A 25,649-nucleotide genomic window follows, 5' to 3' on the forward strand; every position below is an offset into this window, starting at 1 on the left:
TGCTCGTGAACCGATCATCTCTTCCTTCTAGTTCATTTATAGCATCAAATAAACATGAATGAACATCAGAAGGAATGTTGTTTTAACCGCGGAAAGGCGTCAGTACACTCCGCTTCTCAAGTTTAAATCATCCCATGTTAATCTACTAACTCTTCTGACTGCTTTGTCGGACAAAATGGCGGATGGCGAAGTATGATTGGTCAGATCACCTGTCAATCAAGCTCTCTGCGTAGGGTCAATTGGGTCCATCAACTGTTTGGTTACCAACATTCTTCAAAATATCTTTTATGTTCAACAGAAGAAATAAATACATACAGGTTTGAAACAACTTGAGGGTGAGTAGGCCTAATTGATGACAGCATTTTTCATTTTGAAGTGAACTAATCGTTCAATACTCAAATGTGTTCAATAACCCTGCGATTGTGTCAAGTGATTCTTGACTGACAAAAAACAGTATTAAGCAAAAAAAATTTAAAAAGTCATCAAGGGTGAAAAGTGGTTTAATTTGATAGCATGGACTGTTTATACAAACTTGAGCTAAAGACAGATTTAACTCTACATGCATTTCATCTTACATTGGTACAGTGAAAGGATTTGTCAAGATTACATGTTTCATATTTACATACATGCAATTGTACACGTACACACACACATTTCTGAAAATATAATCTATCCATATAACTATATTTTAATGTTACATATCTCGAAATTTCATGATCTGACAATATAAAATTCTTCATATACTGTAGTTTTATGCCACAATATTTAGCGATAAAATAACTACACTTTTGACCCCCTTTCCACTAAAGCATTGCAATGTCAGGCTGAAGCCGCATTTGCTGTCGGACTGGTTTGGTCGCTGATGACACCACCGACTGTTGATTGGCTAACAAGTGAAATGACTTGACTCTGTAGAGGAGTTTGCATGAACGCCCAGCTGCCGCTTTGAAAGGGAAATGGATTCTTACTATGCATGAGGCGATGCATGAATTCACAAATGAGGATGTGCAAAAACAAGGGCTGTACCTGAGTATCACTTCAAGACAATCAACAGAAACATGACACAAGCGGACACAACATCACACAATAAAATAGCGATAGACTGATAAATTATATTGAACCACATTGGTCATTTTGAAAATGATCAAGATTTGTTGGTGTTACCTCCACTTTTTGGAGGTAATTTGCCAACAGCTTTTCCAAAGTCGTATAGAATTGAGTAAATAATGTGCAAAGTAAGAGTTGACTTCATTTGACCAGTTTGGTGACACCACTAAACTCCATTACATAAGCCACAGATATCAGTACAGAGTGGTTTATCAATTGACCACTCCATATAAACACAACAGAGAGTTGTGTTTTAGTACATTAAAGCTAATTCTATACTTCAGACCCAGTTTGAAATGCATCTAAGCGTATGGCAAATAGTTAGTTGAAGACTATTGAAGGTTCTCGGCTAATTCAGTCAATTGTTTCAGGACCTGCGGAAAATAAGAAGTTTTCTTACAATTTTTCATGTGAAAGCCTCATTCAGAGGTAGAACAATTTCAATAGTGCGAAAAACGACGCTTACATAAATTCACGAATTAATTAGCGAGTTTGCTATAATTAATGTATCTTGATATGGTGTAAATATATGATCAAAATACTAAACGATAATTGAATAAAGAAGCACACAAGTGTGTAGAAATAATATATCTAAATACAATATCATGAGCTTATGTAAATAACTTGTAGGTTTAGATTTGCAGATTATCTTGGTAAACATCTACACACCAGCTAAAATAAGACGGATGTTTGTTTATGTAAATGTCTTGGGCACAGTATGAAACTTTGTAGAGTTTGTGTCACATGGGAGTTTGTTTTGTTGAATTGAACTTCATTGAAGTGCCTTTATTATGCAGGACATTCAGGGTTGATTTTTACTTGCCTCTTTTCACAGCAGATCATCCAAACTCTGCGGCTCGGTCTGATCATCTGGCTTCTTCTCCTGAGGTTTCCCGTCTGATTCCGAATCCTCGTACCCTTCATTCTGGTAACAGTTGAACTGATCTTCTTTTGGCTTTTTCCCCTGAGACTCTTCGTTGCATTTGCTCACATCTGATTCCGAAACCTCGACTGGGATTGGTTTGCCAGACTCCTCGTCCTCGTACCCTTGATTCTGGTAGTAGATGAACTGATCATCACCTGACTTTTCTTTGGGTAGTTCATCACATTTGATCATATCAAGATCCTTGTGTCCTGGGAAATAGGTGGATTTGCCCCATGTCACGTTTCGAATGGTGGAAGATTTGCTTCCGGTTTTCTCACCTGTGCAAAAACAAAGACAGATGGCTAGATTCAATATAAAGATCAATGTACACATGAGGATATACAGACTGGAGATGGATACACTCTTAAAAATAAAGGTTCTAAAAGAGGGTTTTCACAATGATGCCATACAAGAACCATATGGGTTCCGGGAAGAACCTTTCAGTCCACAGTTCTTAAAAGAACCTTTAGCGTGAAGAACATTTTAATCTTAAATAAAGAACCTTTTGTGGAATGGAAAGATTCCATGAATGCGTTAAAGGTTCTTCATGGAACCATCGATGCCAATAAAGAACCTTTATTTTTATGAGTGCACATTTGGAAAAATAATACTAAAAATAAAATAGCAATAAAGAATAAGGATGCATGCACTTTAAGGTAGTACATTTTCTTCAATGTTTCTTTATAAGGAGATGGTGACGGAAGAAAATTATGAGATGGGAGGGGGAAAAAAAAACTAAATTTCAAGTAGCTTGAATTAGTTGTATTCCCAAAACGTATTATTTCCATCTCAAGAATCATATTATGCAGCATTTAAATAGCCTATATTTTTTTATTCCCATCACCATGTAATATAGGCTCCATAACTTTTGTTTTAGAAGCCTTTTTTTTTTTTTTTTATCAATAATTTTTTTACAATACGGATCAAGTTAACATTAGTTAATGTATTAACTAACATGAACTAATAATGAACACATTTGTTACAGTAGCCCATTTATTAATCTTTGTTAATGTTAGTTAATAAAAATCCAGCTTCTCATTGTTTGTTCATGTTAGTTCACATTTGTTAATAATGTTAACAAATACAACCTTTGATTTTAATGATGTATTAGTAAATGTTGAAATGAATATGAACTTAGATGACTGAATGCAGTAGAAGTATCGTTCATTAGTTCATGTTAACTAAGGTAGCCTACTAATGTTAACTAATGAACCTTACTGTAAAGTCTTATCGCCATGGTTCTTTGGATATTACAAAAGTTCACAATGATTCATGTAAATGTTATCTTGGTGTGTGAGTTTGTTTGCTTCTCACCGCTGTTGTGTGTTTTGGAGAGCCTCTCCGTGAGTTTCCTCGCGAGCTCTTTGACGCTGCGCGCGGCGCTCGATCTGTGCTCCACACTTTCATCCTCCACCCTGATGTTCCCCACGTACCACATGAGCCACCAGGCCAGGCTGGCGAACAGCAGCAGCGCGCCGGTGTGAATGAGGAAATCCCCGTAAAACACGCCGTTCCGCCGCACGTCCCCGAACACGCCGACGAACAGCATGATCACACCGACGACGTCGAAGACGATCGCCATGACGAATAACAGCAAACAGGTGCCGATGCACCGTAGCTCCTTCATCTTCACCTTCAGGAGGAGGATGATGCTGTCGATCCTGTCGGTATCACGGAAGGTCTGCCGAGTTCAGGTGAAACTCACCTGGCGCGCACGAGGGGAACGCCCCTGTGACGTCACGATGGCGACACTGCACTCAAATGCTTAATTTTGATTTAATTACTACTATTTATGCATTATAAAGTAGGCTACACCTCCAGTTTGGCCTATTTATTGATGTTATTTAGAGTCAATGATAGCCTATTGTTAGGCAGAATTGAATAACTAAAAAAACAACAATAACTTAGCCTACCTCAGTATGTTGGATTCGGTGTCAGATTGTACATACTAGCAATTTGCCTGTCAAATGTGGGCTCAAGTAATTCAAATGAGAGATATGGGTTTTTGTTTTGTTTTTTGTTTGTTTGTTTTTACCAAAGCCACACACATATTTCTAGTCCAGTCATGTTTTAGTTTCTAATCTCAGACACTTTTTGATTGGATGGTATGATGAGAACTTAAAAAAAAATGTAATGTTAGCGTGGTGAAAACCCCTTAAGGAATACAAGGATTGCTAATTTAATTTTATAGAAGGATAGAAATGTGATCAAAAGAATCTGCCATGACTAAAGTTGGAAGAAATTAAATTATGAAAAAGACAATTTAGTTTATCCAGTAGACTTTTATCCAGTATTCGTAGTGGATTCTTAATCAATCCCACTCTGATTAATTTGAAATAATGACAAAAATAACAAATGATATGATCAATAAGTTATGACAACACATGCTTTTACATTGCTTTAACTAAGCAAAATAAGTTAAAAAAAAATCTTTCTTTTTTTACAAGATTCAACTAATTTTTAAGGCAGTTTAATGCAATTTAAGTTGAAATTACTTAAACATCTAAGTTGATTGTACTTGAAAATTTAAGGATGCAAATGTCATGGGCAAATTTAAGGCAGCAACAATTTCAAAAAATGAAAACAAAAAATGACTAACTAATAGTACACTCTAAAAAAATGCTGGGTTGTTTCAACCCACTTTTGGGTCAAATATGGACAAACCTAAACGTTGGGTTAAAAATGTAATTTAAAAATTTAAACCAACGGCTGGGTTTGTCCATATTTGACCCAAAATTGGGTTAAAACAAGCAGCATTTTTTAGAGTAAAAATGCCTTACACATTTCTAGATTTTAAAAAGACAAATGCATCTCGCACAATAAATAAGAATCTGGGTCAATAATCAAACAGAATTTTAATAAACATTCACAATTTTTTTTTTTTTTTTTGTAAATTTGCGTATAAAGTCACAATGCAGCCAAGATATTTTGCCCATTTCGTCATCCAAAACAATTTGTTTAATACATTTGTTCAAATTCTTAAACTTCGAACAACGTTGACAATGATTCAGCAAACACCACTAATCATTGAACTGTATTGTAACGGGTTTGTGTGGTCAGTTTGGGGATTTTACAGACCAAAGTGTTCAACACATTAGACAGACAACATAAACACCATCCGAACAGCTGGATAATCCAAAAGTCCTTATTAAAGCAAAGCGCCCTTAGTTATGCTTCAACACAGATATTGTCAAGGCATGCAAGTTCACAGCTAATTTGGAATTAAAATATAAGAAATATAAAATTGTTTGCCAACATATGTTTCAATCGTCTCCTTTAGATTGACTCCTTGGCAGCTTTCATTGGCCAAGGAGAGCCCATAGGCCGTCTAACTGACACATAAAGCAACCAATCACTGCTCGTTTAGTTCAGCGTCATGTTTAGGGGTGTGAAAATGTAAAGTCAATGTCGCCACAATAACAGACCGGTGCAATTCATTCAAGAACGTTGTGCAATTTTACTGTAATAAACAAACCTATCTTAAGGCGGGGCTACAGATTAGGTTTCCACAAATAACCCGCGTATCTAGCAGTAGTTCCGCAGCATTACATTCATTAATTTGCACGCGACGTTTATTTATTTTTTATACCATGTATTCTCCGTGTAAATTCATGCACCGAACCGTTTCGGTTCAATACGAATACATGTACCGTTCCACCCCTATGCCAACAGACCAAAAATATTTTAAGGATTAAGGTGCTTCTTTAAAAAGTAACTTTTGAACATTGTACTGGCCCTAAATCAGTTGATCAGCTGTCATCATTGACAGCATCTCTTGTTGTGTTGACGAACATGCAACTACCTATCAGATCTGGGGTGGCCACAGGGGTGGCCAATGAGCTTTCAGGGGTGGCCCTGGCCACCCCAGGCCACCCCCTAGAATCGCCACTGGTAATAATGGTGCTGTGAAATTAATTCACATAGTGTTTAGTTGATACTGATAAGTGATCGTTGTCACAGTTGTAAACACAATGGCTTTCTTTTTCCATGAGGGGGTTTGGCTTCACGACTGCTTTGTTAAGAACGAGAAATCCTGTAGAATTAAACCAATCAGACTTCGAAACTCCTGAAGTGTTTCCCATTTTATGTGCCATAATGCATCAGACGTTCAGCCAACTGTCCGTGGTCGAGACGTCTGCGGCTGAGACTAATGTTGCAATAACACCAGGAAACTCTGACAAAAATTCCATCGAACAAACCAGGCCCAAAACCACATTGGCTTAGCTAATGCACATGTACACCAAGTTTCAGTATTCACTTTTGCCAAGGTAGTGGGACTCTCTTTACAGCCACAATGCGATTTTTCCATTAAGACAATATACATGAATAGGGTAAACATTTTAAATAGATATCACCATACTCTCTCCAATAGATCAATCACTGGACATCAAGACAATGTTTCACATGACACGTTTTCTGAAATTGTATGTTTAAAAATGCAAATGTTTAATGCACTCATTTGCATACATTTGCAGAACAGAAGAACATGTTTTCTGTAAAGCTGCTTTGAAACAATATGCATTGTGAAAAGCGCTTTAAACTTTTCAATTGAACATATTGTAGAATAGAATATTTAAAAAATTATCGAGATTATATAAAGATTAAAAATAATCTTTTCCATAGATCCTGAAAATACTGTTTTTCATCTGACATTTTATTTTATTTTATTCCAGCTTTATTATATGGTGAAACTCGAAAAATTCGAATATCGTGCAAAAGTTCATTTATTTCAGTAATTCAACTCAAAAGTTTAAACTAATATATTATATAGACTCATTACCTGCAAATTGAGATATTTCAAGCCTTTATTTGTTATAATTTTGATGATTATGGCTTACAGCTTATAAACCTTTTCACAATATTCTAATTTTGAATGTGGGGTTTTCATAAGCTGTAATCATCAAAATTATAACAAATAAAGGCTTGAAATATCTCACTTTTACACGATATTCAAATTTTTCGAGTTTGTATATATATATATAAAGAAAAAAGACGAAAGAAGAAACGTAATGGAAGCAGAATCAAAAAGTGCCTAAAACCCCCTAAACAATGGTCTTGCCCGTGTCCAATCCCACTCCTGGTGGGCCACTGTACTTCAGATTTCAGCTCCAACCCCAATTTAACACACATGAACCAGTTAATTAAGGTTGTCAGAATGACTTGGCTGTGTTCAAAATCTATACCCTTAGATAGGGCACTATTTGAGGGGACAGCCTTTTTGTGGTGGTGTCTGAAACCATAGTGGACACTATCGAGCGCACTCATTCAATCCCACAATGCACCGCAATAACGAGTGTACAACCAATGTACGCTCAACGGCTAGAGAATACCCATAATGCACTGTGAGTGTCGCGCATCGAATTAATATCAACGTCTGACCAGAAGATGGCGCCTGCAGTCGAATCATCCATCCATTCATTTTCCAGATCGCTGGTCCAATGTGGGTACAGCGTAATATCATACAGGTATAACTTCCTTTTTAATTGATTATTAATTTTTTTCATTTAAAAAGTTAAATCTTTTCATTACTACTGGAGCTGCTAGTTTGCTAAGTTTCAAATGATTATTAAACAGAAAAAAACGATGCAAAAGCAGCAGCCTCGGTGCACTCAGTGTCCGAATTCAATCACTCGTTTTCATTCATTCCCTCGAGTGAACGATGTTAGCAGAGTAATGTAGGGAATAGTCAATGAAGGTATAGGGGGCGATTTCGAACACAGCCCAGAAACTTCGCAAATTAAAGTTGCAGGGCAGTGTCCATATGGGACAGGGTTTGAACGCTTTAGGTTCTTCTCATAGGTTTATCTGAGGCTTGTAGAAACTGCAGAGCCGATTCGCTGCACTCTGATGCCTCATTTCCTGTGTGATGGGCATCAAAACCACACCCACCACCAGCACCATCAGACCAATAGACAGAAGGGCGGGGCCTAAAATATTGGTGGCCATGGTGGAAACCCCCGCGAAGTAAAGTCCACTCAGCACCATCCCGGAGAGGAGCACGCTGCCCCCGGAGGTCATGAGGAGGATGGCCTGCCAGTAGTACTCGCAGTTGCCTGGAGGGGGCAGAGGCGTCCAGCGGATCTCTTTGCCGGACAGGCTGATGACCGTGTTCTCGGAGCGAGGCGTCAGCTGCTCGCGGGAACATGAGCGGGAACAGTCCCCGAGGGGCAGGTGCTCCGAGACAGACGGCATGTCTTCAGATGTCCCGCCGCCCGTGGACTCGGCCGAGTCTGGGGAAATAATTCAACCAATGAATTCAAGCATAAAAAAAAAAACTAATTTAAGAATGCATTATTATTAATGTTGCAGTGCCTACGTCATTTGAAAATGTGCATGCATGCACTTGTAAATCTTGCCGCTATGATTTCACGCTGGTCACGGTCAGTGGTTTTTAGTGCATTGTTAAGCAGTTGCTAAATTCTTCTATAATTAGTCGTTGCTTTGCAGTTTCTAGGATGTTTTGTGTGGTTGCTAGGGTGTTTCTATGGTGATATTTGTCGTTACTCCTCTGGAGTAAAAAGAGACATGTACTTCACGTGTCTGTGATCTTTCAGTTTGTAAATTTGCCCAACACAGTGGGATTTTTTTTCACCTGTTTTCTGGTCCAGCAGGTGAAAAATGGTGCATCCGATCAGTTAGTAAAGTATCAGCACAAACTCTCATCAACAACACACATGATTGGAGGAATCGTTCATATCTGTATAGCACCAATATTTAGTTTGGCACTTAGTGTGGACAGTAAAAATAGCGATGCTTTCATTGGCAAGCATTACTAATAAAGTCTAAAAAGAAGACTGTGAACAATGTCATAAGCTACATGACAGTAAACAGACACCACACGTTATATGCACTGTTGTTGTTGATCTCAGTATTACTAGTGAAATAACTGTATATATGGCGTACAGGACCACACCCCGATGAGCTACTGTAGTACATAAACATAAACAGCCCGTAATAACCGAATATTATACTATAGTATAAGTGAAGAGTGTTTAATAAGACGACTGTTAAATGCATCACTTCTGTCCATTACAAAGATTTGCAAATAAATTGAAGCTATAAATATATCAGTTCTGATCATGAATATACTCATGATCTTTCATTGTGAATAAATATGGTCAAAAAGACATAATTGTTGGTCTTACCTGACAGAGCAATCTGTGTACTCGTGAGTATCCTCTTATCTGGGGTCTGATATCTGTCCGATCTGTCAGATGAGCATCATTCCTGTCAACTCCTCTGCTGTGAGATGATCCAAGACCTCAGAGGCATGTGTGTGTGTGTGTGTGTGTGTCTCTGTGTGCGCGCGCTAAAGTGCTTTGTATGGACACTAAGTGGAATTTTCACCCCAACCCCCCCACCTCTCCTCTGATTTCCACACTCTCTCTTATCCTCTCTTTACCAGCACAGTCCTGATCGGTTTTTTTTTTTCATCATGTTTTCATGGATGGATGGATAGTTCAATTGGCAGCATCCCAAAATTAGATGGAAGGCAAGAAGAGAGGGCTTTAATTTTTGGAAGCAGGTGTGGCGATTGAGCTGTAATCTCATTGCTCAACAGCTGATAAGAGGAGTGTATAAAGATCAGACCTGGTCAGAGACAGATTCAGATGTCCTACATCTCGGCTTTGTTGCATTGTCCAATATTGTCCAATAATGTCTTATTTTGACTTCTGGAACTCTTCTTGAGCTTCATTTGCAAGAAAGAGATTACTTTTCAAACCAAATGAATGAATGAAAGAAGGAATAAACAAACAAACATATACTGAACAAAATTATAAACACAACACTTTTGTTTTTGCCCCCATTTTGCATGAGCTGAACTCAAAGATCTAAGACTTATTCTATGTACACAAAAGGCATATTTCTCTCAAATATTGTTCACAAATCTGTCTAAATCTGTGTTAGTGAGCACTTCTCCTTTGCCGAGATAATCCATCCACCTCACAGGTGTGGCATATCAAGATGCTGATTAGACAGCATGATTATTGCACAGGTGTGCCTTAGGCTGGCCACAATAAAAGGCTGTTGTGGCAAAAATTCATCAAACAAACATCACTGCGTAAGGGAGAGTCAAATTATAAAGATTAAAATATTTATTCTTGCAAGAAGGAGCAGTCTAAGGCCACATCCACACGAAGCCAGAGCTTTCCCTATCCGATGTTTTTTTTGCCTCGTTCTAAAAAAGAATTCCGTAAACACGGCGTCGTCTCAAGAAATATCTGCGTACACACGAAACCACTGAAACCGACTCAAAACGATGTAGTATACATCCCAGACCAGTATGTGGCGCTGTAATTCTGCCATAGAGATACAATAAAAACGGAGAAGAAGACTTTGAGCATGCCCATAAACCTTGCGCGCTGTATACAATAATATTAGGCACAGTAGCTTCTTCTTTTCTTTTTTACCAAGAACTTTATTAAACAATATGAACAACCATAAATGGCCTGGTACAATAGGGATGAGTCACGAATCACGATATTCAATTAGGCTAGTTATCAGACTCATAAAGCTTGCCACAAAGAACCGGCAAAAGTAGCCTAGTGAATGAGTCAAATATAGCAAGGAGACATTTTAACAGTTTAAAAGTAGACATTTCAAGCATTCTATATATTTCTGAGTTTCGGTTAGGCTAATTTATGAGACGAGTTCCAGTTCACGAGCAATGCAAGTTATATTGCGCCGGCGCGTCAATTTCATGATTATATTGTCAGCTATATTTGCTTCTTATTTATTAAATCCAGGCAATTGGTTGATGAAACTTTGATTAAAATTAAGATACAATTTATACAAAACGAAATTCACTTTAAAGAAAGGCTTTATACAAACCAGCTTTATATAAAACAAAACTTAATGTGGTCAAAATGATGTCTCCCGCTATATTGCGTATCTTATGATTACTCATGCTGTTCACTTTCATAAATCAACATAGATGAAATAAAAAATAACATATTATTTAAACATAAATATGAAACTAAATACATTTTCTTTAATGGCTACAACAGGCTTACTGAGAAATGTAATGTCGGAGTGGAATTTGAGCGAGCGCCTGGCGAGCATGTGCGTTTTTTGAACAGCCTAATAATCAAATAATTCCCAGTGATCGTCGAATATTTTTTTAGTTTGAAATGCCCATTCCTACAAAATACGAAATGTCTTAATCAGACAACAGACCAGCACCATAGCATAATACAAATATAAAGAAATACAATAAAAATACATTTAAGTAAATAATATATAAAGTAATACAAGAGGCTCAGTAGCTTCTGCAGCATTATATTATATTTTTATACAAGCAGTCGGCAGGTGTTGGTGCTGTTACGTGACTAGCAGTGTCCGACTAGTCGACATGACATCATCGTTTCACAAAATATACGGATTGGCTGTACACACGAAAACGCAAGCGTGTCGTTTTCAGATTTATCCACTTTGGGACCCGGTTTCAAAAAATAGCGGTTTCAGTCTCTCAAAACGCCGGATCCGTCTGGACGAAACGCCAATACGACACAAAATTTGTCCGTATACAGCTAAACGCGTCTCCGTGTGGACAGGGCCTAATACACAGTTGTTACCCTGTGCAGAAGAGTGACACACCCCCAGACAGACTGAACCTGCTTTTATCTCCTGGCTCTTCCAAGGTCTTCTTGCCAGAGCCATCCTCCCAGTAGTCTTCCATTCAGTAATTTTCCATAGACAAGGAAGCCATAACACTAGTTTCGATTCGTCACTAGAGCCAACTCCTAAGCCCTCCTTCACCAAATGGCCTTCTGACATCTAGGTCAGAGGTCCTCGTTCGTCTGTTCTCTGGAGTGTCTCTCGCTTCTGCCTTCCCAGGTACATAAACAGAATCTTCTCACACTAACAAGTGAGAGTCACACATGTGACATTCTTTGAATCATCTATATTTTACTAAAGATCAGTGAATATCATAAAATAGCCACTACACTCCTCACTTTTTATCATTATTAATCAAACATAATAATAATAATAACAATAATAAATATAGCTGCAAGCAGCAATCACCGGGGCCAAGCGCAAGCAAGACGACAAGACATGCCAAAGTGGCTGGGAGTGTGAGACCCACTGCAGCAAGGAGCAATTAAAGACATTTGAAGATGAATTTTGGCAAAATGGTTGAAAAATCACATACAATAACTAAAAATATGATTATCACTTTCGACCAATAGGTGGCGCAGTTACGAAACTGATGTGATGTGGTCAGAGTGAAGTGACAATGACACATACAAAGTTTGGTGTCAATATGTCAAGGCATTGCAGATATAAAGCCTGAATAGTCATTTTGGCATCATGCCTCAACTTTGCCACTGCGGTATACGAAAACTGTTTTGTCTATCGACACGAAATCCATAACTTTTACTCGGCACAGTCTGGAGATGACACGATCCGATTTTGGTGAAAATCGGACGTTCGGTCTAGGAGGAGTTCGAAAAAGTAGGTTTTAAAAGAAAATAAAGATGGCGGACAGGAACTTTGATTGACTATGGCAAAATTGGTATCTATGTTTTCAGCATAACCCAAGGAATCTATTGAGATCAGTGTCATTACTATAGGCAAATTTATTCAAAAGTTATTAGCATTTTTGGAAATTTCATTATAACTTTTGACCAAAAGGTGGCGCTGTCTCATAAATTTTTGAGTACTTTTAGGGCGTTGTACTGATGACCCATACTGAGTTTCGTAACGATACGTTCATGCGTTCATAAAATACAGCATTTTAGCACATAATTCAAAATGGCCGACAGCCAAAATGGCTGATATGGGAAAATTGAATATCAGTCAACTCAGCACGACGCCCTGAATCTAACGAGACCACTTTTGTGATTTTTGGACAAACCGTTCAGAAGTTATAAGCAAAAACATAAATTATTCATATCTCCGGACCAGTAGGTGGCGCTGCACCGAAACGCAGCAAGTAACCTCAGGTCATGCTTGTGACGACATGTACCAAATTTGGTCTGAATCCGATAAAGCGTTGTGGAGATACGGCCTTACGTCTGTTTTTGCAAGCGCTACGTAAAATTTATTTGCGCGGTATTCGAGAACGGTAATTCGAATCAACTTGAATTCCATAACTTTTGGTCGTCATAGTCTGGAGATGATCTGGTTCATTTTTCGTGAAATTCGGAGCAACGGCCTAGGAGGAGTTCGAAAAAGTAGGTTTTTCGGAAAATTCAAAATGGCGGGAAAACTATTATGACGGAAAATGACGTCATAGGGTGCAGTCGAATCGTCGTGAGCTCAGGAATCAGAGGAAAAAAGAATGTTGTTTCTAGCCCTTGTGGTTCAAAAGTTATTAGCATAAACATGAGTGAAACTTTGGACAGCTGGTGGCGCTAGAGGGAATGAGTTGGAGACTCCAAATTTGCTATGGTCCTCTATCACTGTGCCAATTTGTATAAGTTTCCCGCAAACGGTTCTATAGGCTGCCATAGACGCCCAGTCGGAAGAAAAAGAAAAAAAAGAAAAAGAAAAAGAAAAAGAAGAATAAGAACGGGAACAGATACAATAGGTGCCCGCACCTTCAGTGCTTGGCCCCTAATAAATATAGCTGCAAGCAGCAATCACCGGGGCCAAGCGCAAGCAAGACGACAAGACATGCCAAAGTGGCTGGAAGTGTGAGACCAACTGCAGCAAGGAGCAATTGAAGACATTTAAAGATGAATTTTGGCAAAATGGTTGAAAAATCACATACAATAACTAAAAATATGATTATCACTTTCGACCAATAGGTGGCGCAGTTACGAAACTGATGTGATGTGGTCAGAGTGAAGTGACAATGACACTTACAAAGTTTGGTGTCAATATGTCAAGGCATTGCAGATATAAAGCCTGAATAGTCATTTTGGCATCATGCCTCAACTTTGCCACTGCGGTATACAAAAACGGTTTCGTCTATCGACACGAAATCCATAACTTTTACTCGGCACGGTCTGGAGATGACACGATCCGATTTTGGTGAAAATCGGACATTCGGTCTAGGAGGAGTTCGAAAAAGTAGGTTTTAAAAGAAAATAAAGATGGCGGACAGGAAGTTTGGCTGACTATGGCAAAATTGGTATCTATGTTTTCAGCATAACCCAAGGAATCTATTGAGATCAGTGTCATTACTATAGGCAAATTTATTCAAAAGTTATTAGCATTTTTGGAAATTTCATTATAACTTTTGACCAAAAGGTGGCGGTGTCTCATAAATTTTTGAGTACCTTTAGGGCGTTGTACTGATGACCCATACTGAGTTTCGTAACGATACGTTCATGCGTTCATAAAATACAGCATTTTAGCACATAATTCAAAATGGCCGACAGCCAAAATGGCCGATATGGGAAAATTGGATATCAGTCAACTCAGCACGACGCCCTGAATCTAACGAGACCACTTTTGTGATTTTTGGACAAACCGTTCAGAAGTTATAAGCAAAAACATAAATTCTTCATATCTCCGGACCAGTAGGTGGCGCTGTGCCGAAACGCAGCATGTAGCCTCAAGTCATGCTTGTGATGACATGTACCAAATTTGGTCTGAATCCGATAAAGCGTTGTGGAGATACGGCCTTACGTCTGTTTTCGCAAGCGCTACGTAAAATTTATTTGCGCGGTATTCGAGAACGGTAATTCGAATCAACTTGAATTCCATAACTTTTGGTCGTCAAGGTCTGGAGATGATCTGGTTCATTTTTCGTGAAATTCGGAGCAACGGCCTAGGAGGAGTTCGAAAAAGTAGGTTTTTCGGAAAATTCAAAATGGCGGGAAAACTATTATGACGGAAAATGACGTCATAGGGTGCAGTCGAATCGTCATGAGCTCAGGAATCAGAGGAAAAAAGAATTTTGTTTCTAGCCCTTGTGGTTCAAAAGTTATTAGCATAAACATGAGTGAAACTTTGGACAGCTGGTGGCGCTAGAGGGAATGAGTTGGAGACTCCAAATTTGCTATAGTGATAGTTCAGGCTGTCCTCTATCACTGTGCCAATTTGTATAAGTTTCCCGCAAACGGTTCTATAGGCTGCCATAGACGCCCAGTCGGAAGAAAAAAAAGAAAAAAAAGAAAAAGAAAAAGAAGAAGAATAAGAACGGGAACAGATACAATAGGTGCCCGCACCTTCAGTGCTTGGCCCCTAATAAAATGCAAGTTCAAGTCATTACACCATCCTAAAAGATCAGTCTCCTTGAACCTGTGAAGAAAAAGTTTAGAATGAAGAAGCATAAGGCTGTTTTTTGTGGGGGAAAGCCCCATTAATTATTTAGCAAGCAAGTAAACAATTTACTAATGCCGGGCTCACTACCGCAGTCACACTAGTAAGGAAAAAGATTATAGCACAGTAGGAAAACAAACAGATAATAAATAAATAAATAAATAAAAATAAAAAAATAAAAAAAATCCCTCAGTTTCAAACCCTGTCCTTGTACGCCATCTCGTAACACGGATGACTGCTACTTTTAACCCTCTTTACATATCAATCGTTCTCAGAAAGAAAAAGAAAACATCAACACATTTAACTGTAATCTCTACTTGAATCATCTGCATAATTTTGTTCATCATCATCATCATCCAGATAGACTGTAATTTTCAATTGAACAGACATTCCAGTTTTCTCACATTCACCCATGAATAACAAAATTATCAGAATAACACATACAATCATAACTCCTGCACATTCAACATTTTCCCCATATCCATTTCCCTACCCATATTTTGTTCTTTTACCTTTAATTCAATCAGGCAGTGGTTCTACTTAATAAGCTTCAACAATAATCCCTATAATTTAAATTAATTAATGGATCTTCTCTTCCTCAAAACATTTGCCTTAAATATTTTCTAATGAATCAGTAACCAATCAAATCATTTGTCATATACCAATATCAATACTAAGCTCTATTTCAATATAATCAGATAAAATCCTCAAAATCATCACAAAACCACATTCTTAATTCATTAGTTGGTCCACATCCTCCTCCAGGCGTGTTGATCATCTCGTTTGCCCCATGGACTAATGGGATCACCACCACACCCCCAATGGAATGAACCATTTCCTGCTTACTGTCACCTGTGAATGGAGACTTTAAGTATTTTGTTAGTGACTGCTTGTCTTTCCCTCTCATCCCTTTTGGTGTGACCTGTGGAATTTTCACCATCTGTTTACAAACTGAAACATATTATCATTAGACATTTCTTGCTTATTAGAGTCAGAGTCCTTTTCCCCTGAAAAACACATATCCACATTTGGAAAACAGAATCAGTTCAGCTTGATGCAATCCCTCCTGACATTCTGCAAAAGGAAAATTTTAAAGTTATGCTGTACAAGGTGTAGCTTTCTGCCATTATTTCATTGGGCACATTTTGCCCTGTCTCCCAATCCTGCATGCTCTCTGTAAAGAAAAACAAATTTTGAGGTTATTGTCAGATAGTAAAGTACGTGCTGCCCCTTCGATGTCCTGGCGTTTCCTGTTGAAACAATCCAGACAGCAATTTTGTTAGGCAGAAGAAAGGCTTCTTTCAGGGCTTTTACCCAATTACCCTATAGTGTTCTCCCAACATTTATTCCATAAAGAATATAAAACCTAAAGCATCCCCCTTTTGATGGTCGACACAACTCGATCATCAATTTAACATAACATTTAACATAGTGTCTTCGATAAAGTCTGCCATCAACACCAACCCAAACGTTGTCCCTCAGACAAACTTTCTCCAGACATCTTTCTCTGCCTCTGAAACAAAAATATTACATTCTTCACTTAAAGCCACAATTTCATTTTCTTATCGAAGTATTTGAAGGGCAACGGCCCTCAGTCTCGCCACGTATCCTGCTTTTTTCAGGTCTGTTGTTTTGTCTCGCAACCATTTTTAAAGTCATCATTAGTTTCTTTTATCAGGTCAGGTCGTGCTGTACAGACTTGGTCAATGTCAGTCAAAAAAACATTCTCCTCCTGTATCCTGATAATCATATATGGCTCTCTGCATAATTTGATATTGACTTAGCCAATGTGTCACATCTTTGTTGTTGCTGTCAAATCTATAACATCTTCTTTTATTTCAACCCAGGATCTACAACTCCACAATTCCAATTTATATAAATACCTAAACTTATCCAAAAGTAATTCAAATCCACATCATAAATGACAAAAGTAATTACTATCAGACGGAGCGTGATCTTAAAGCTCGTCCCATGTTCTCTATCATCTTCTCATCAGATTCACTCAGCATTTGCCTTCTTTACAATTTGTCACTTGCCTTAACACATCTGTAATGAAAAAACACTCTCCAGAGGTTAAAGACACAATATACTCACTATTCAGGCGGAATAGCTGCCCTAAACTAACACAAGACATAAAGTGCTGTCCCCATCACACACACTTATGCTAGACACACATACAGCATGTTAACTGCTCATTTACAATGTTCGCTTTTTTTATATTAACTCTAAATGTATAATATTTAAGGTTTAAACAAGATTTAACCTTCACATCTTTCTGTAGCTTTTATATAATTTTACATGGCCTTTCAAACCGTTTCAAATGTTCTATCTGTTCATTATTCATTTTTCTTTCTTTAGAAAAGTCAACTGGGTTGTTTTGGTTCATTATCATTATTTTGTTTAAGCTTGCCTTACCATGCCTGATAACAGAAAGACAAACAGCGTCCCAATCCCTTCCTCCACTCAGCAGTCTCTCTTACACAAAATAATCTTTTCAAACAGCCTCCTAAGACTGAAACTTAATTAATCATAGAACCCTTAATAGTTCATAAATGTTAATATACAAATGTTTAACTCAAATTAGAACCATTACAATAATCTAAAATACATTATGCTATGAGTATTTATAAGATTGTCTTTAATTTGAATACTTGTATAAATTCTCAATTCCTAACCTTTGTTATCCAAACTCTACTAAAAACTGTCTTAATCTATAGCTATCACCATGTCTAACCTTCAGGAGTTAAAACCATCCTATAGACATATTAGTTCAAAATCAACTTCTTTAATTTTCCTTGCCCATAAGGCAACCAACATGTTCCTGATATAAATTAATAAGTTATGTCACTGTCTCCCCAACAAATAATGACAATCAGATGGTCCCAGCTGGCTCCTGAAAGCACATCTCCCATCAGCTCTTTATCTATAATTTCCATCAGACTTGTCACAATTGAAAACAAGCCATACAGTGAATTGCGGGGTTTTCTCTGGTGAGTGGTATACACAGTAAAAAACGCAGTGTCAAATTAACACTTAAAGTGTTAATTTTAACACTACTCCGGATCATATATGGTCCCAATCTATCTAGAGTAAAAAGTACACCGTTTGTAGTGTTGAATTTACAGTGTTAATATAGCACCTTACAGTGTAGAAAAATTACACTTCGAGTGTAAAGTGTTACACTTAAATTGTTGTTTAAGTTTTACACTTGGGGGTTTTAACACCCCTGGTGTTGATTTAATTCCATTGGATTTACACTATTGGATTACACTATAAGTGTTATTTATAAGTTATCTGTTCAGTGCAAAAACTATTTACACTATTATATAGTGTTAATGTACAAGATCAGACATAAAATCAAGAGTCTTCAGACAGATGTATAAATCCAAAGTTTATTTAACAAATAGGCAAAGTGGCTCCTTTATAACATATGCCAGATGTGTAAAGGTCAAATTATCACATTCATGAGGAGTTGCAAGAAAAAAAAGTCAATAAAAAACATAAAATCATGTTAATTTGCCTAGACATGAACGAATATGACAGGTAGATTTGAACAAGATTGCAGAAAACTACTTGTCGACAGTTGTGTAGCATCCATGAATGCAGTTCCCCTTTGTCCCATCAGCGACCAGGAAGTAGTATTTGAGTTTATTGCCATATCAGCATCACCGGCCGCGAGCAGGTATGCTGTGTGGTCTCTTCAATGCAGTCAAGGGAGTCTTGTATGCTGGTCCCTTTCAAAGACAAAAAATAACACTCAGTCAGCTCTCCAATTGGCCGTCTTTATATTTGTTTTCCACAATACAATCAACACAAATGGCAATATTTTGAGGCAGACGATAGGCAGTGTGACAGAAATGTCCAAATTTACCTTTTTGGAGACGACAAGGTGTTGTTCAGCTTGATATGAGGACATCTTTCCAGGTCTCTTGCAGGAGACGAATTGATGCAAGATCGCTGCCCCATTCTATATAACACGTGACAACTTCAGCAAAATGCATTCATGCATGAACGTGTATAGATAATCTTATTCTGAACTATAGTCTAACCTGAATCATCAGTTTCATCATCTTTCATAGCAGATTCTGCAGTCAATCAGGTCCTTGAAGGTCTTGGGAGAAGCCTTTCCAGGAACTTAGCGGAGGTCTTCTAACCAAAAATCAAAACAAAAACAATCAAACAGTTACATAGCATAATGACAACCATATCTCTCTCAGGAACAATTCTGTTCAGATGATTGTGTAGTCACAGAGTAGCACCGTTCACACCTGGCATTAACATTCATCTTGCACAAGCGAACAACTCGAAGTACAGGTGTAAACGCACCCAAGACGCATTGAGATTCGATTGTTCTGATGAGGTCTAGGCCACATTCTTTTATTAAAGGGATAGTTCACCCAAAAAAATGTATTCAGTAATTTACTGACCCTCATGTCGTTCCAAACCCGCAAGACTTTCTTTAGTCTTTGAAACACAAATGAAGATATTTTGATGAAATCTGACAGCTTTCTTTCCTTCCATTGACAGCTACACAACTACCACTTTGACGGTTCAAAAAGTTAACAAAGAGATCTTAAAACTAATCCATGAACCAAGCAGTTTAGTCCAAATTTTCTTTTTCTTCTGTTCATGTTGGTTGATTCATGTTTATATGTGAATAAAAGTCTAAATTCAATCTATTCATCACAAAGCAATCAAGTTTCTTCAGAAAATTTGGACTAAACGGCTCAATTCATATGGGTTCGTTTTATAATCTCTTTATTAACTTTTTGAAGCGTCAAAGTGGTAGTTGCGTGGAGTATTCTTGATACATTCATTTAAGTTTCGAAGATGAACTAAAGTCTTTTTGGGTTTGGAATGACATGAGGGTGAGAAATTACAACAATTTTACACTTGTGTGACAACTAACCCTTTAACTTTTTGCAGTTTAATATCTTGAATTAACACAATGACATAGTGATTGATGTGTCATCATGAATTATGACAATCAAGATACATCAATCACCCAAGACACATGTACATTTCAGGTCTGAACAAAGGCATTGTGTGGTTGCCCAGTTAGGTTTAAATGTTTCATGTTGATTCGTCATGTATTAAAATGTGTACTGCACATAGAATAAAATATAATGACACTCACGATTCTGGATTCATCTTCAGAATTCTGTTGCTTTCGTCTTAATTTCTGTTGCTTGGTTTCTGTAGCAATCTCATGAGAGGAGCTTCCTTCACTTGACACTGGAGGGTTCTGGGCCAAATCTATTGAAAAAGGATTTGAAAAAAATATGTCAGTTGAGGCTAATATTTCCAAAATTCAGTAATGCAATACAATTTAAATTGGGGCTGTAAATAAGGTAAAAATAATTGTGATTACCCTTAATTTCGATTATGCTGAGAGCTGTCTATAAAGCATGGGTGTAAAATTATTTATATTGCATTAATATGCATTTAATCTGATTATTGAATACATTTATATAAGTTAAATGAGTAATAAGGCATTAACTTGATTTTAATACGCATTTAGAATTTATTTTACCCATAATTTATTAATGGTATTTATAATGTGAACAGAACATAAAGATTCATATTAATAAAATGCAGACAGATAAATAGTTAGGACATAATTTATCCCAAAATAACATGCAGTATGAATTGATAAAGACTGATTTCAAGCTAAAGTACCTGTATTCTCTGCCAGTGCATACGCAAATGTTACCTGTAAACTGAATTGGAAGACAGATGGATTTACAGATTAGCTTTAATGCACTTTCACAATGTTTGGAAAAAAAAATTTGATGGGAAGTTCGTATGTTTGTGTCTTGACGCAGATATGACGACATGATATTCAGTGCTAAGAACAAACATACAGATATGTAATTCTCACTTAAACATAGGGCGAATAAAACGTTTTTAAACGCTCCCCCACCTCAGTCTACAAAAAAGTGCTTTTGTTGTTTGCACTGCGCGCTAATTTACAAGATACTTAAACGAGCTGTTAATAATGCGCATGCGTCACAAAAACGGAACTGTTAACGCGTTCATGTATAACACAGCAACTTTAATACACACAAAACGAATATAAACTTACCATTTGAAGAATTCTCTCATCTGCGCAGAAAAAAAGAGGCCCAAATGCTGCTGCTGTTTCAGACCTCCTCATCAACTTTAGTGCCAGGCTTGTCGTAAGACCGGTTGAGGCCTCGGCGCGACTGGAGGCGGGAAGGCTTTCATGAAGGCTGTCAACAAACCAAAATGAAATGAGCTAAAAAATATATTTGTAATACAAATATAATTTATAATACAAATGTATTTTAAACGTTAAATCACCTTCATCCAGGAAATCAAATCGTCATGAGAAACCTTCACATCCTTCTGTAACGTTACATCTCTGCATCTCATGAACTTGACGAGCTTCCTTAATCCTGACAAAAACGCGCAGTTTATCATTTCTAAATGTGTTCACCACCATATTTTACCAAAAATGTTAACAAGTGTATTTACTTTTTTATTTTAGAAAGAAAAAAGCAATTCAACCTACCGTCTCGGTCGCATGAAGATAAAATGGCGTCGTCGTCTTTCGAGACAGCAGTCATCGAGGGGCGGAGTCAATACAATTCGGCGCCTTTTTGTTTTTGCACTTTCAGTGTAAAAATAAAATTACACTTGTAACTACACTGAAGAGGAGTGTTTTTTAACATTGTTGATTGTTAATTTAACTCTTTGGGAATTAATAACTTTTAACACTGCAATTTTTACACTGCCGATTTTACTGTGTAGAGGAACTTACATTTTCTCGGTCAAACAATGCTCTGCTGACCCCACAATGCTCTGCTGACCCCAGTTGGCCTCTAGTAGTCAGCGCTCAACTCTCATACCTTTCTCACATATTAACACCTCCATCCGGAGATGCAGTGTCCGGGACCCCCTGCGTTAGAATGTCTCCTGGCCAGGAAAATCATCCCGTCTTTGAGTAGCCACGTACCCACTGGTGACCCGCTCGCATCACACAATCAGTTTCTTCAACAGAACTCAGCTGTTTTTTTTCCTGGAGCTTAGGAAAGACACATTCAGGAGTCACCTCTATCTGGACTGCATGCCTAATAAATGTTAAGGGAGACAGGTTAATAACAACAGTATTTAATCACTCAAATCTGTTAGACCTGTCTGAATCAACAAAATCACAGTGAACTTTATTCACATCCATCTATTCAATGTACATCTATAGCATGGTCATAGGTCCTGTGTCATGGTGAAGGCTAAGATCAGACAAATACGTTACTGGTCCTAAAATAACAAAGTACAAAAATGTCACTTCTGTCATTCAGGTCTACATTATTATTTTAAAGACTCCTTTAAAGTCATTCAGTTTTACAATCTAAAATATTTAAGTACTAATTGCCCTCTGAATGGCAATGATTTCCTTTAACATGATTTCTTTTAACATCTGTGTCTATAATTTTCAACTGAAACACTGTGCTTTACTAAATAGCTTATTGTCATGACAGGCTAAGATAACAGCCTTCTGACATTGAATGAGACAGAGACTCTGAGGCCTTCAGGACTTGGTACACTTTTTTGTCATACTAAACATTCTCTACTTTATCTTTTAATTCTGGCAGCTTAAGGCATCTTTGCCAGAAATTACATACGCTTTTCAATTTTAGAATAATTTTATAGTTGTCTTTTGCCCATACATCAGGGAATTTAGACATTACAAATTTCCGCTCATATTGAGTCAGTTTCAGCCAAGTCCCAAACTTATCTTTTGAAACCAAAACATCTTCTAGCTGCTTCATGGTCAACACTACCAAGCTGTTTGTTTAATCAGATCCATTTCTACAAAATTGTTTTTACATTTAGCAACCCAGTGCTACTTCTACTTATTTGATCTTAAATACAAATAGATATTCTAGTTCTCAATAACGTTTCATTATAACATCTCAATTTTAGTTGTCAGATTCTCAATTACAATCTGCAAAAAAAAAAATGTTTAAGTGTTTCATTAAAAGACAATCATATTTTTAGTTACCTTTACTTTTACAAATATTTTGCTTATCTGCAATTTACATCTACTGGTACTTTAGTTCTTTCCTTTTAAAAGGATTTCCTTACAACTTAAATCTTTCAACTTTCTTTTCTCTTTCAATCTACTTACGACTTCCATCTATCAACTTTCTTTTCTCTTTCAATCTACTTACGACTTCCATCTATCAACTTTCTTTTCTCTTTCAATCTACTTACGACTTCCATCTATCAACTTTCTTTTCTCTTTCAATCTACTTACGACTTCCATCTTTCAACTTTCTTTTCTCTTTCAATCTACTTACGACTTCCATCTATCAACTTTCTTTTCTCTTTCATTCACATTCTTAGTTCTTTCTCAGACGAAAACTTTAATATCGTCATTCAAATACTGTTCTACTTTCAAACCCACATTAATCCACGTCACTTTCACATTCCATCAACTTTCTTTTCCACCTTTCTGAGTGGTCATTTACAGTTACTGCTAAATGCAGCTGACCACAATTAAAACACTCTCTGTCCCCTTGCCTATAGTTCGATCACCTTGAGCTTTCTAGCAGCACCAACTTACTGACACCCTTGAAGCAGTGTGTTCCAATCAGTTTGTAAACAGAGCTGATAAGCAGTTCTCTCTATTCTTTGACAGTCCACCAGTGGCGGATTCTATCACACTAGCCAAATCATAATCTTCATCATTATTGGCAGAACATTCATTTTCATAAACTGCACGGAAATGCATAAATTGTTTCTAAGTTGTTTTCACAAAGTTTCTGTTTAACTTTAACACTTGTCCAGGGAAAATTATCCCCGACCCATAATTTCCTTTATAAAACAGACAATGTCTTTTTTTCCCTCAATGACTTAATATCAACAAAATATCCGACATTTTACATTATTTAATTCCAAAATCTGTCTTTACATTTCTCTAATTCGGTATTATCATCAACAACAGTGATTACAATAGCAAGTACACATTTAACACCCAGAAGCCGGGCTGAATAAGCACACGCTGTTGCTGTACTCCCAGCAAAGCTGGAGTCTTTAGGTTCAAAAGATAATGGTTGTCAAACCAAAAATAAACATAATTTCACTCTTTATTTTACCACTAACATATAGAATTGTTCCCCATTTTGCTCAATGAAACATTCATTATCTTAAATCTTTTCAATCCCTGTTAATCATACTCAATACCTTATCATTATTATTTTTAATCTGAACCTCACTTTTCATACCATTTCTTAATCTGACTTAACAGGCGTTCATAAATAGTTCCATAAATTTTATCAGAAATGTTATTTTCATAACATACCTTTTCTACAGTTGTTTTCTTCTCAAAATGGTTAGTCTGCAGATTCAACAAGTATTATCATTACTGTCTCTGTCCCACTTATCCTACTTACTGTTTTTACAGAAACCAAAATATCATATTACTCAAATCTCAATCCTTCACAAAGAGGATCAACTTTTGTTACAAAAAAAATCTTCTGACATCTAATGTCATGCATCCATCTAATGGGTGAAAAATAAAAAAACCCTTTTATCAGTTATATTCAATCTTACTATATGGCAATACATTCTAGCCAACAACTCATTGTCTTTTCACACTTTTACACACGTTGAACGCAGACACAACAACCTTTGTTTCTCACTGCCCTGTTCAACTGATTCCAGCACCATCTTTAATCTTGTGGCGCTCAATATCATACATTTCTGCCCTTAATTTTATCTCATTTGACAAAACACCGGTGTACCAAATTTCGCAAGCTTGCTTTTAAAACATCCCCATACTTTGGCTGTTTCACTGTCTTCTGTGGATTTTCCTTTGCGCGCGTTCTCTTTATTTGTCAGACGTCTCTGAAACAAACCCGATCTTTTCTTTTAACCCAAGTCGGTTGGGTTCGCACTATTAGTGCTTCTCCTAATTATGGTTTACCAAAAATCTGTTACGATTTTCTTGGCTCCCCTAATTAGTCTCAGCACCCAAAAATAACTCGCTCCGTGGTGGAACAATTAATTTTCAGGTACCTATCTGTATGAAATGTCTTGGTCTGTCACAGTTCTCAATTAATTCCAGATTATTTATCTGCTTGAAATATCTTGTTCTGACACAGACCTCAATTAATTTCAGATTATTACCACAGAAAACAGTCCCCAGCCAATATGGTTCAATTTCACTCTTCCCCCAATTAAACTGAATTTAATTACCTTACTCAGAGATGTTGTTCTGTGCCACCTTGAGTTCTTTTGATTTCCAGTGGTCGATCCTCCCGGGGCTCTGACATCGGCCGGCCTCTCTCTCTCAAGTTTACGAGGTAGAGCTGGAACTTACTCAGTCCAGGTGGCCAAACACCGTCCGATCTCAGGTCCAGGAGGCATCGTCCAA

The 25,649-nt window shown here is 37.3% G+C and overlaps 2 protein-coding genes across 2 annotated transcripts; both read right to left on the bottom strand.

Annotated features, from left to right (window-relative positions):
- Positions 1 to 483: 483 nt before the first annotated feature.
- On the bottom strand, positions 484 to 3,797 carry tmem238l (transmembrane protein 238 like). Its single transcript, XM_079604758.1, has 3 exons — positions 3,347 to 3,797; positions 1,931 to 2,310; positions 484 to 1,481 (listed from the first exon to the last, which is right to left on the bottom strand). The coding sequence occupies exons 1-2, from the start codon at positions 3,657 to 3,659 to the stop codon at positions 1,937 to 1,939; spliced, it is 687 nt and encodes a 228-aa protein (XP_079460884.1). The 5' UTR covers positions 3,660 to 3,797; the 3' UTR covers positions 484 to 1,481; positions 1,931 to 1,936.
- A 3,480-nt stretch (positions 3,798 to 7,277) lies between these two features.
- On the bottom strand, positions 7,278 to 9,197 carry pirt (phosphoinositide interacting regulator of transient receptor potential channels). The gene is made up of 2 exons (XM_079627832.1): positions 9,178 to 9,197; positions 7,278 to 8,262 (listed from the first exon to the last, which is right to left on the bottom strand). The coding sequence occupies exon 2, from the start codon at positions 8,222 to 8,224 to the stop codon at positions 7,826 to 7,828; it is 399 nt and encodes a 132-aa protein (XP_079483958.1). The 5' UTR covers positions 8,225 to 8,262; positions 9,178 to 9,197; the 3' UTR covers positions 7,278 to 7,825.
- Between the last annotated feature and the right edge of the window lie 16,452 nt (positions 9,198 to 25,649).

This window comes from Phoxinus phoxinus (assembly GCF_949152265.1).
Source record: "Phoxinus phoxinus genome assembly, chromosome: 1".
Lineage (NCBI taxonomy): Eukaryota > Metazoa > Chordata > Actinopteri > Cypriniformes > Leuciscidae > Phoxinus > Phoxinus phoxinus.

Coding starts and splice junctions, on each gene's coding strand:
- tmem238l (XM_079604758.1), bottom strand. CDS start 3,659: ATGAAGGAGCTACGGTGCATCGGCACCTGTTTGCTGTTATTCGTCATG. Junction 2,311..3,346: donor CTCCAAAACACACAACAGCG/GTGAGAAGCAAA, acceptor GTTTTTGCACAG/GTGAGAAAACCGGAAGCAAA.
- pirt (XM_079627832.1), bottom strand. CDS start 8,224: ATGCCGTCTGTCTCGGAGCACCTGCCCCTCGGGGACTGTTCCCGCTCA.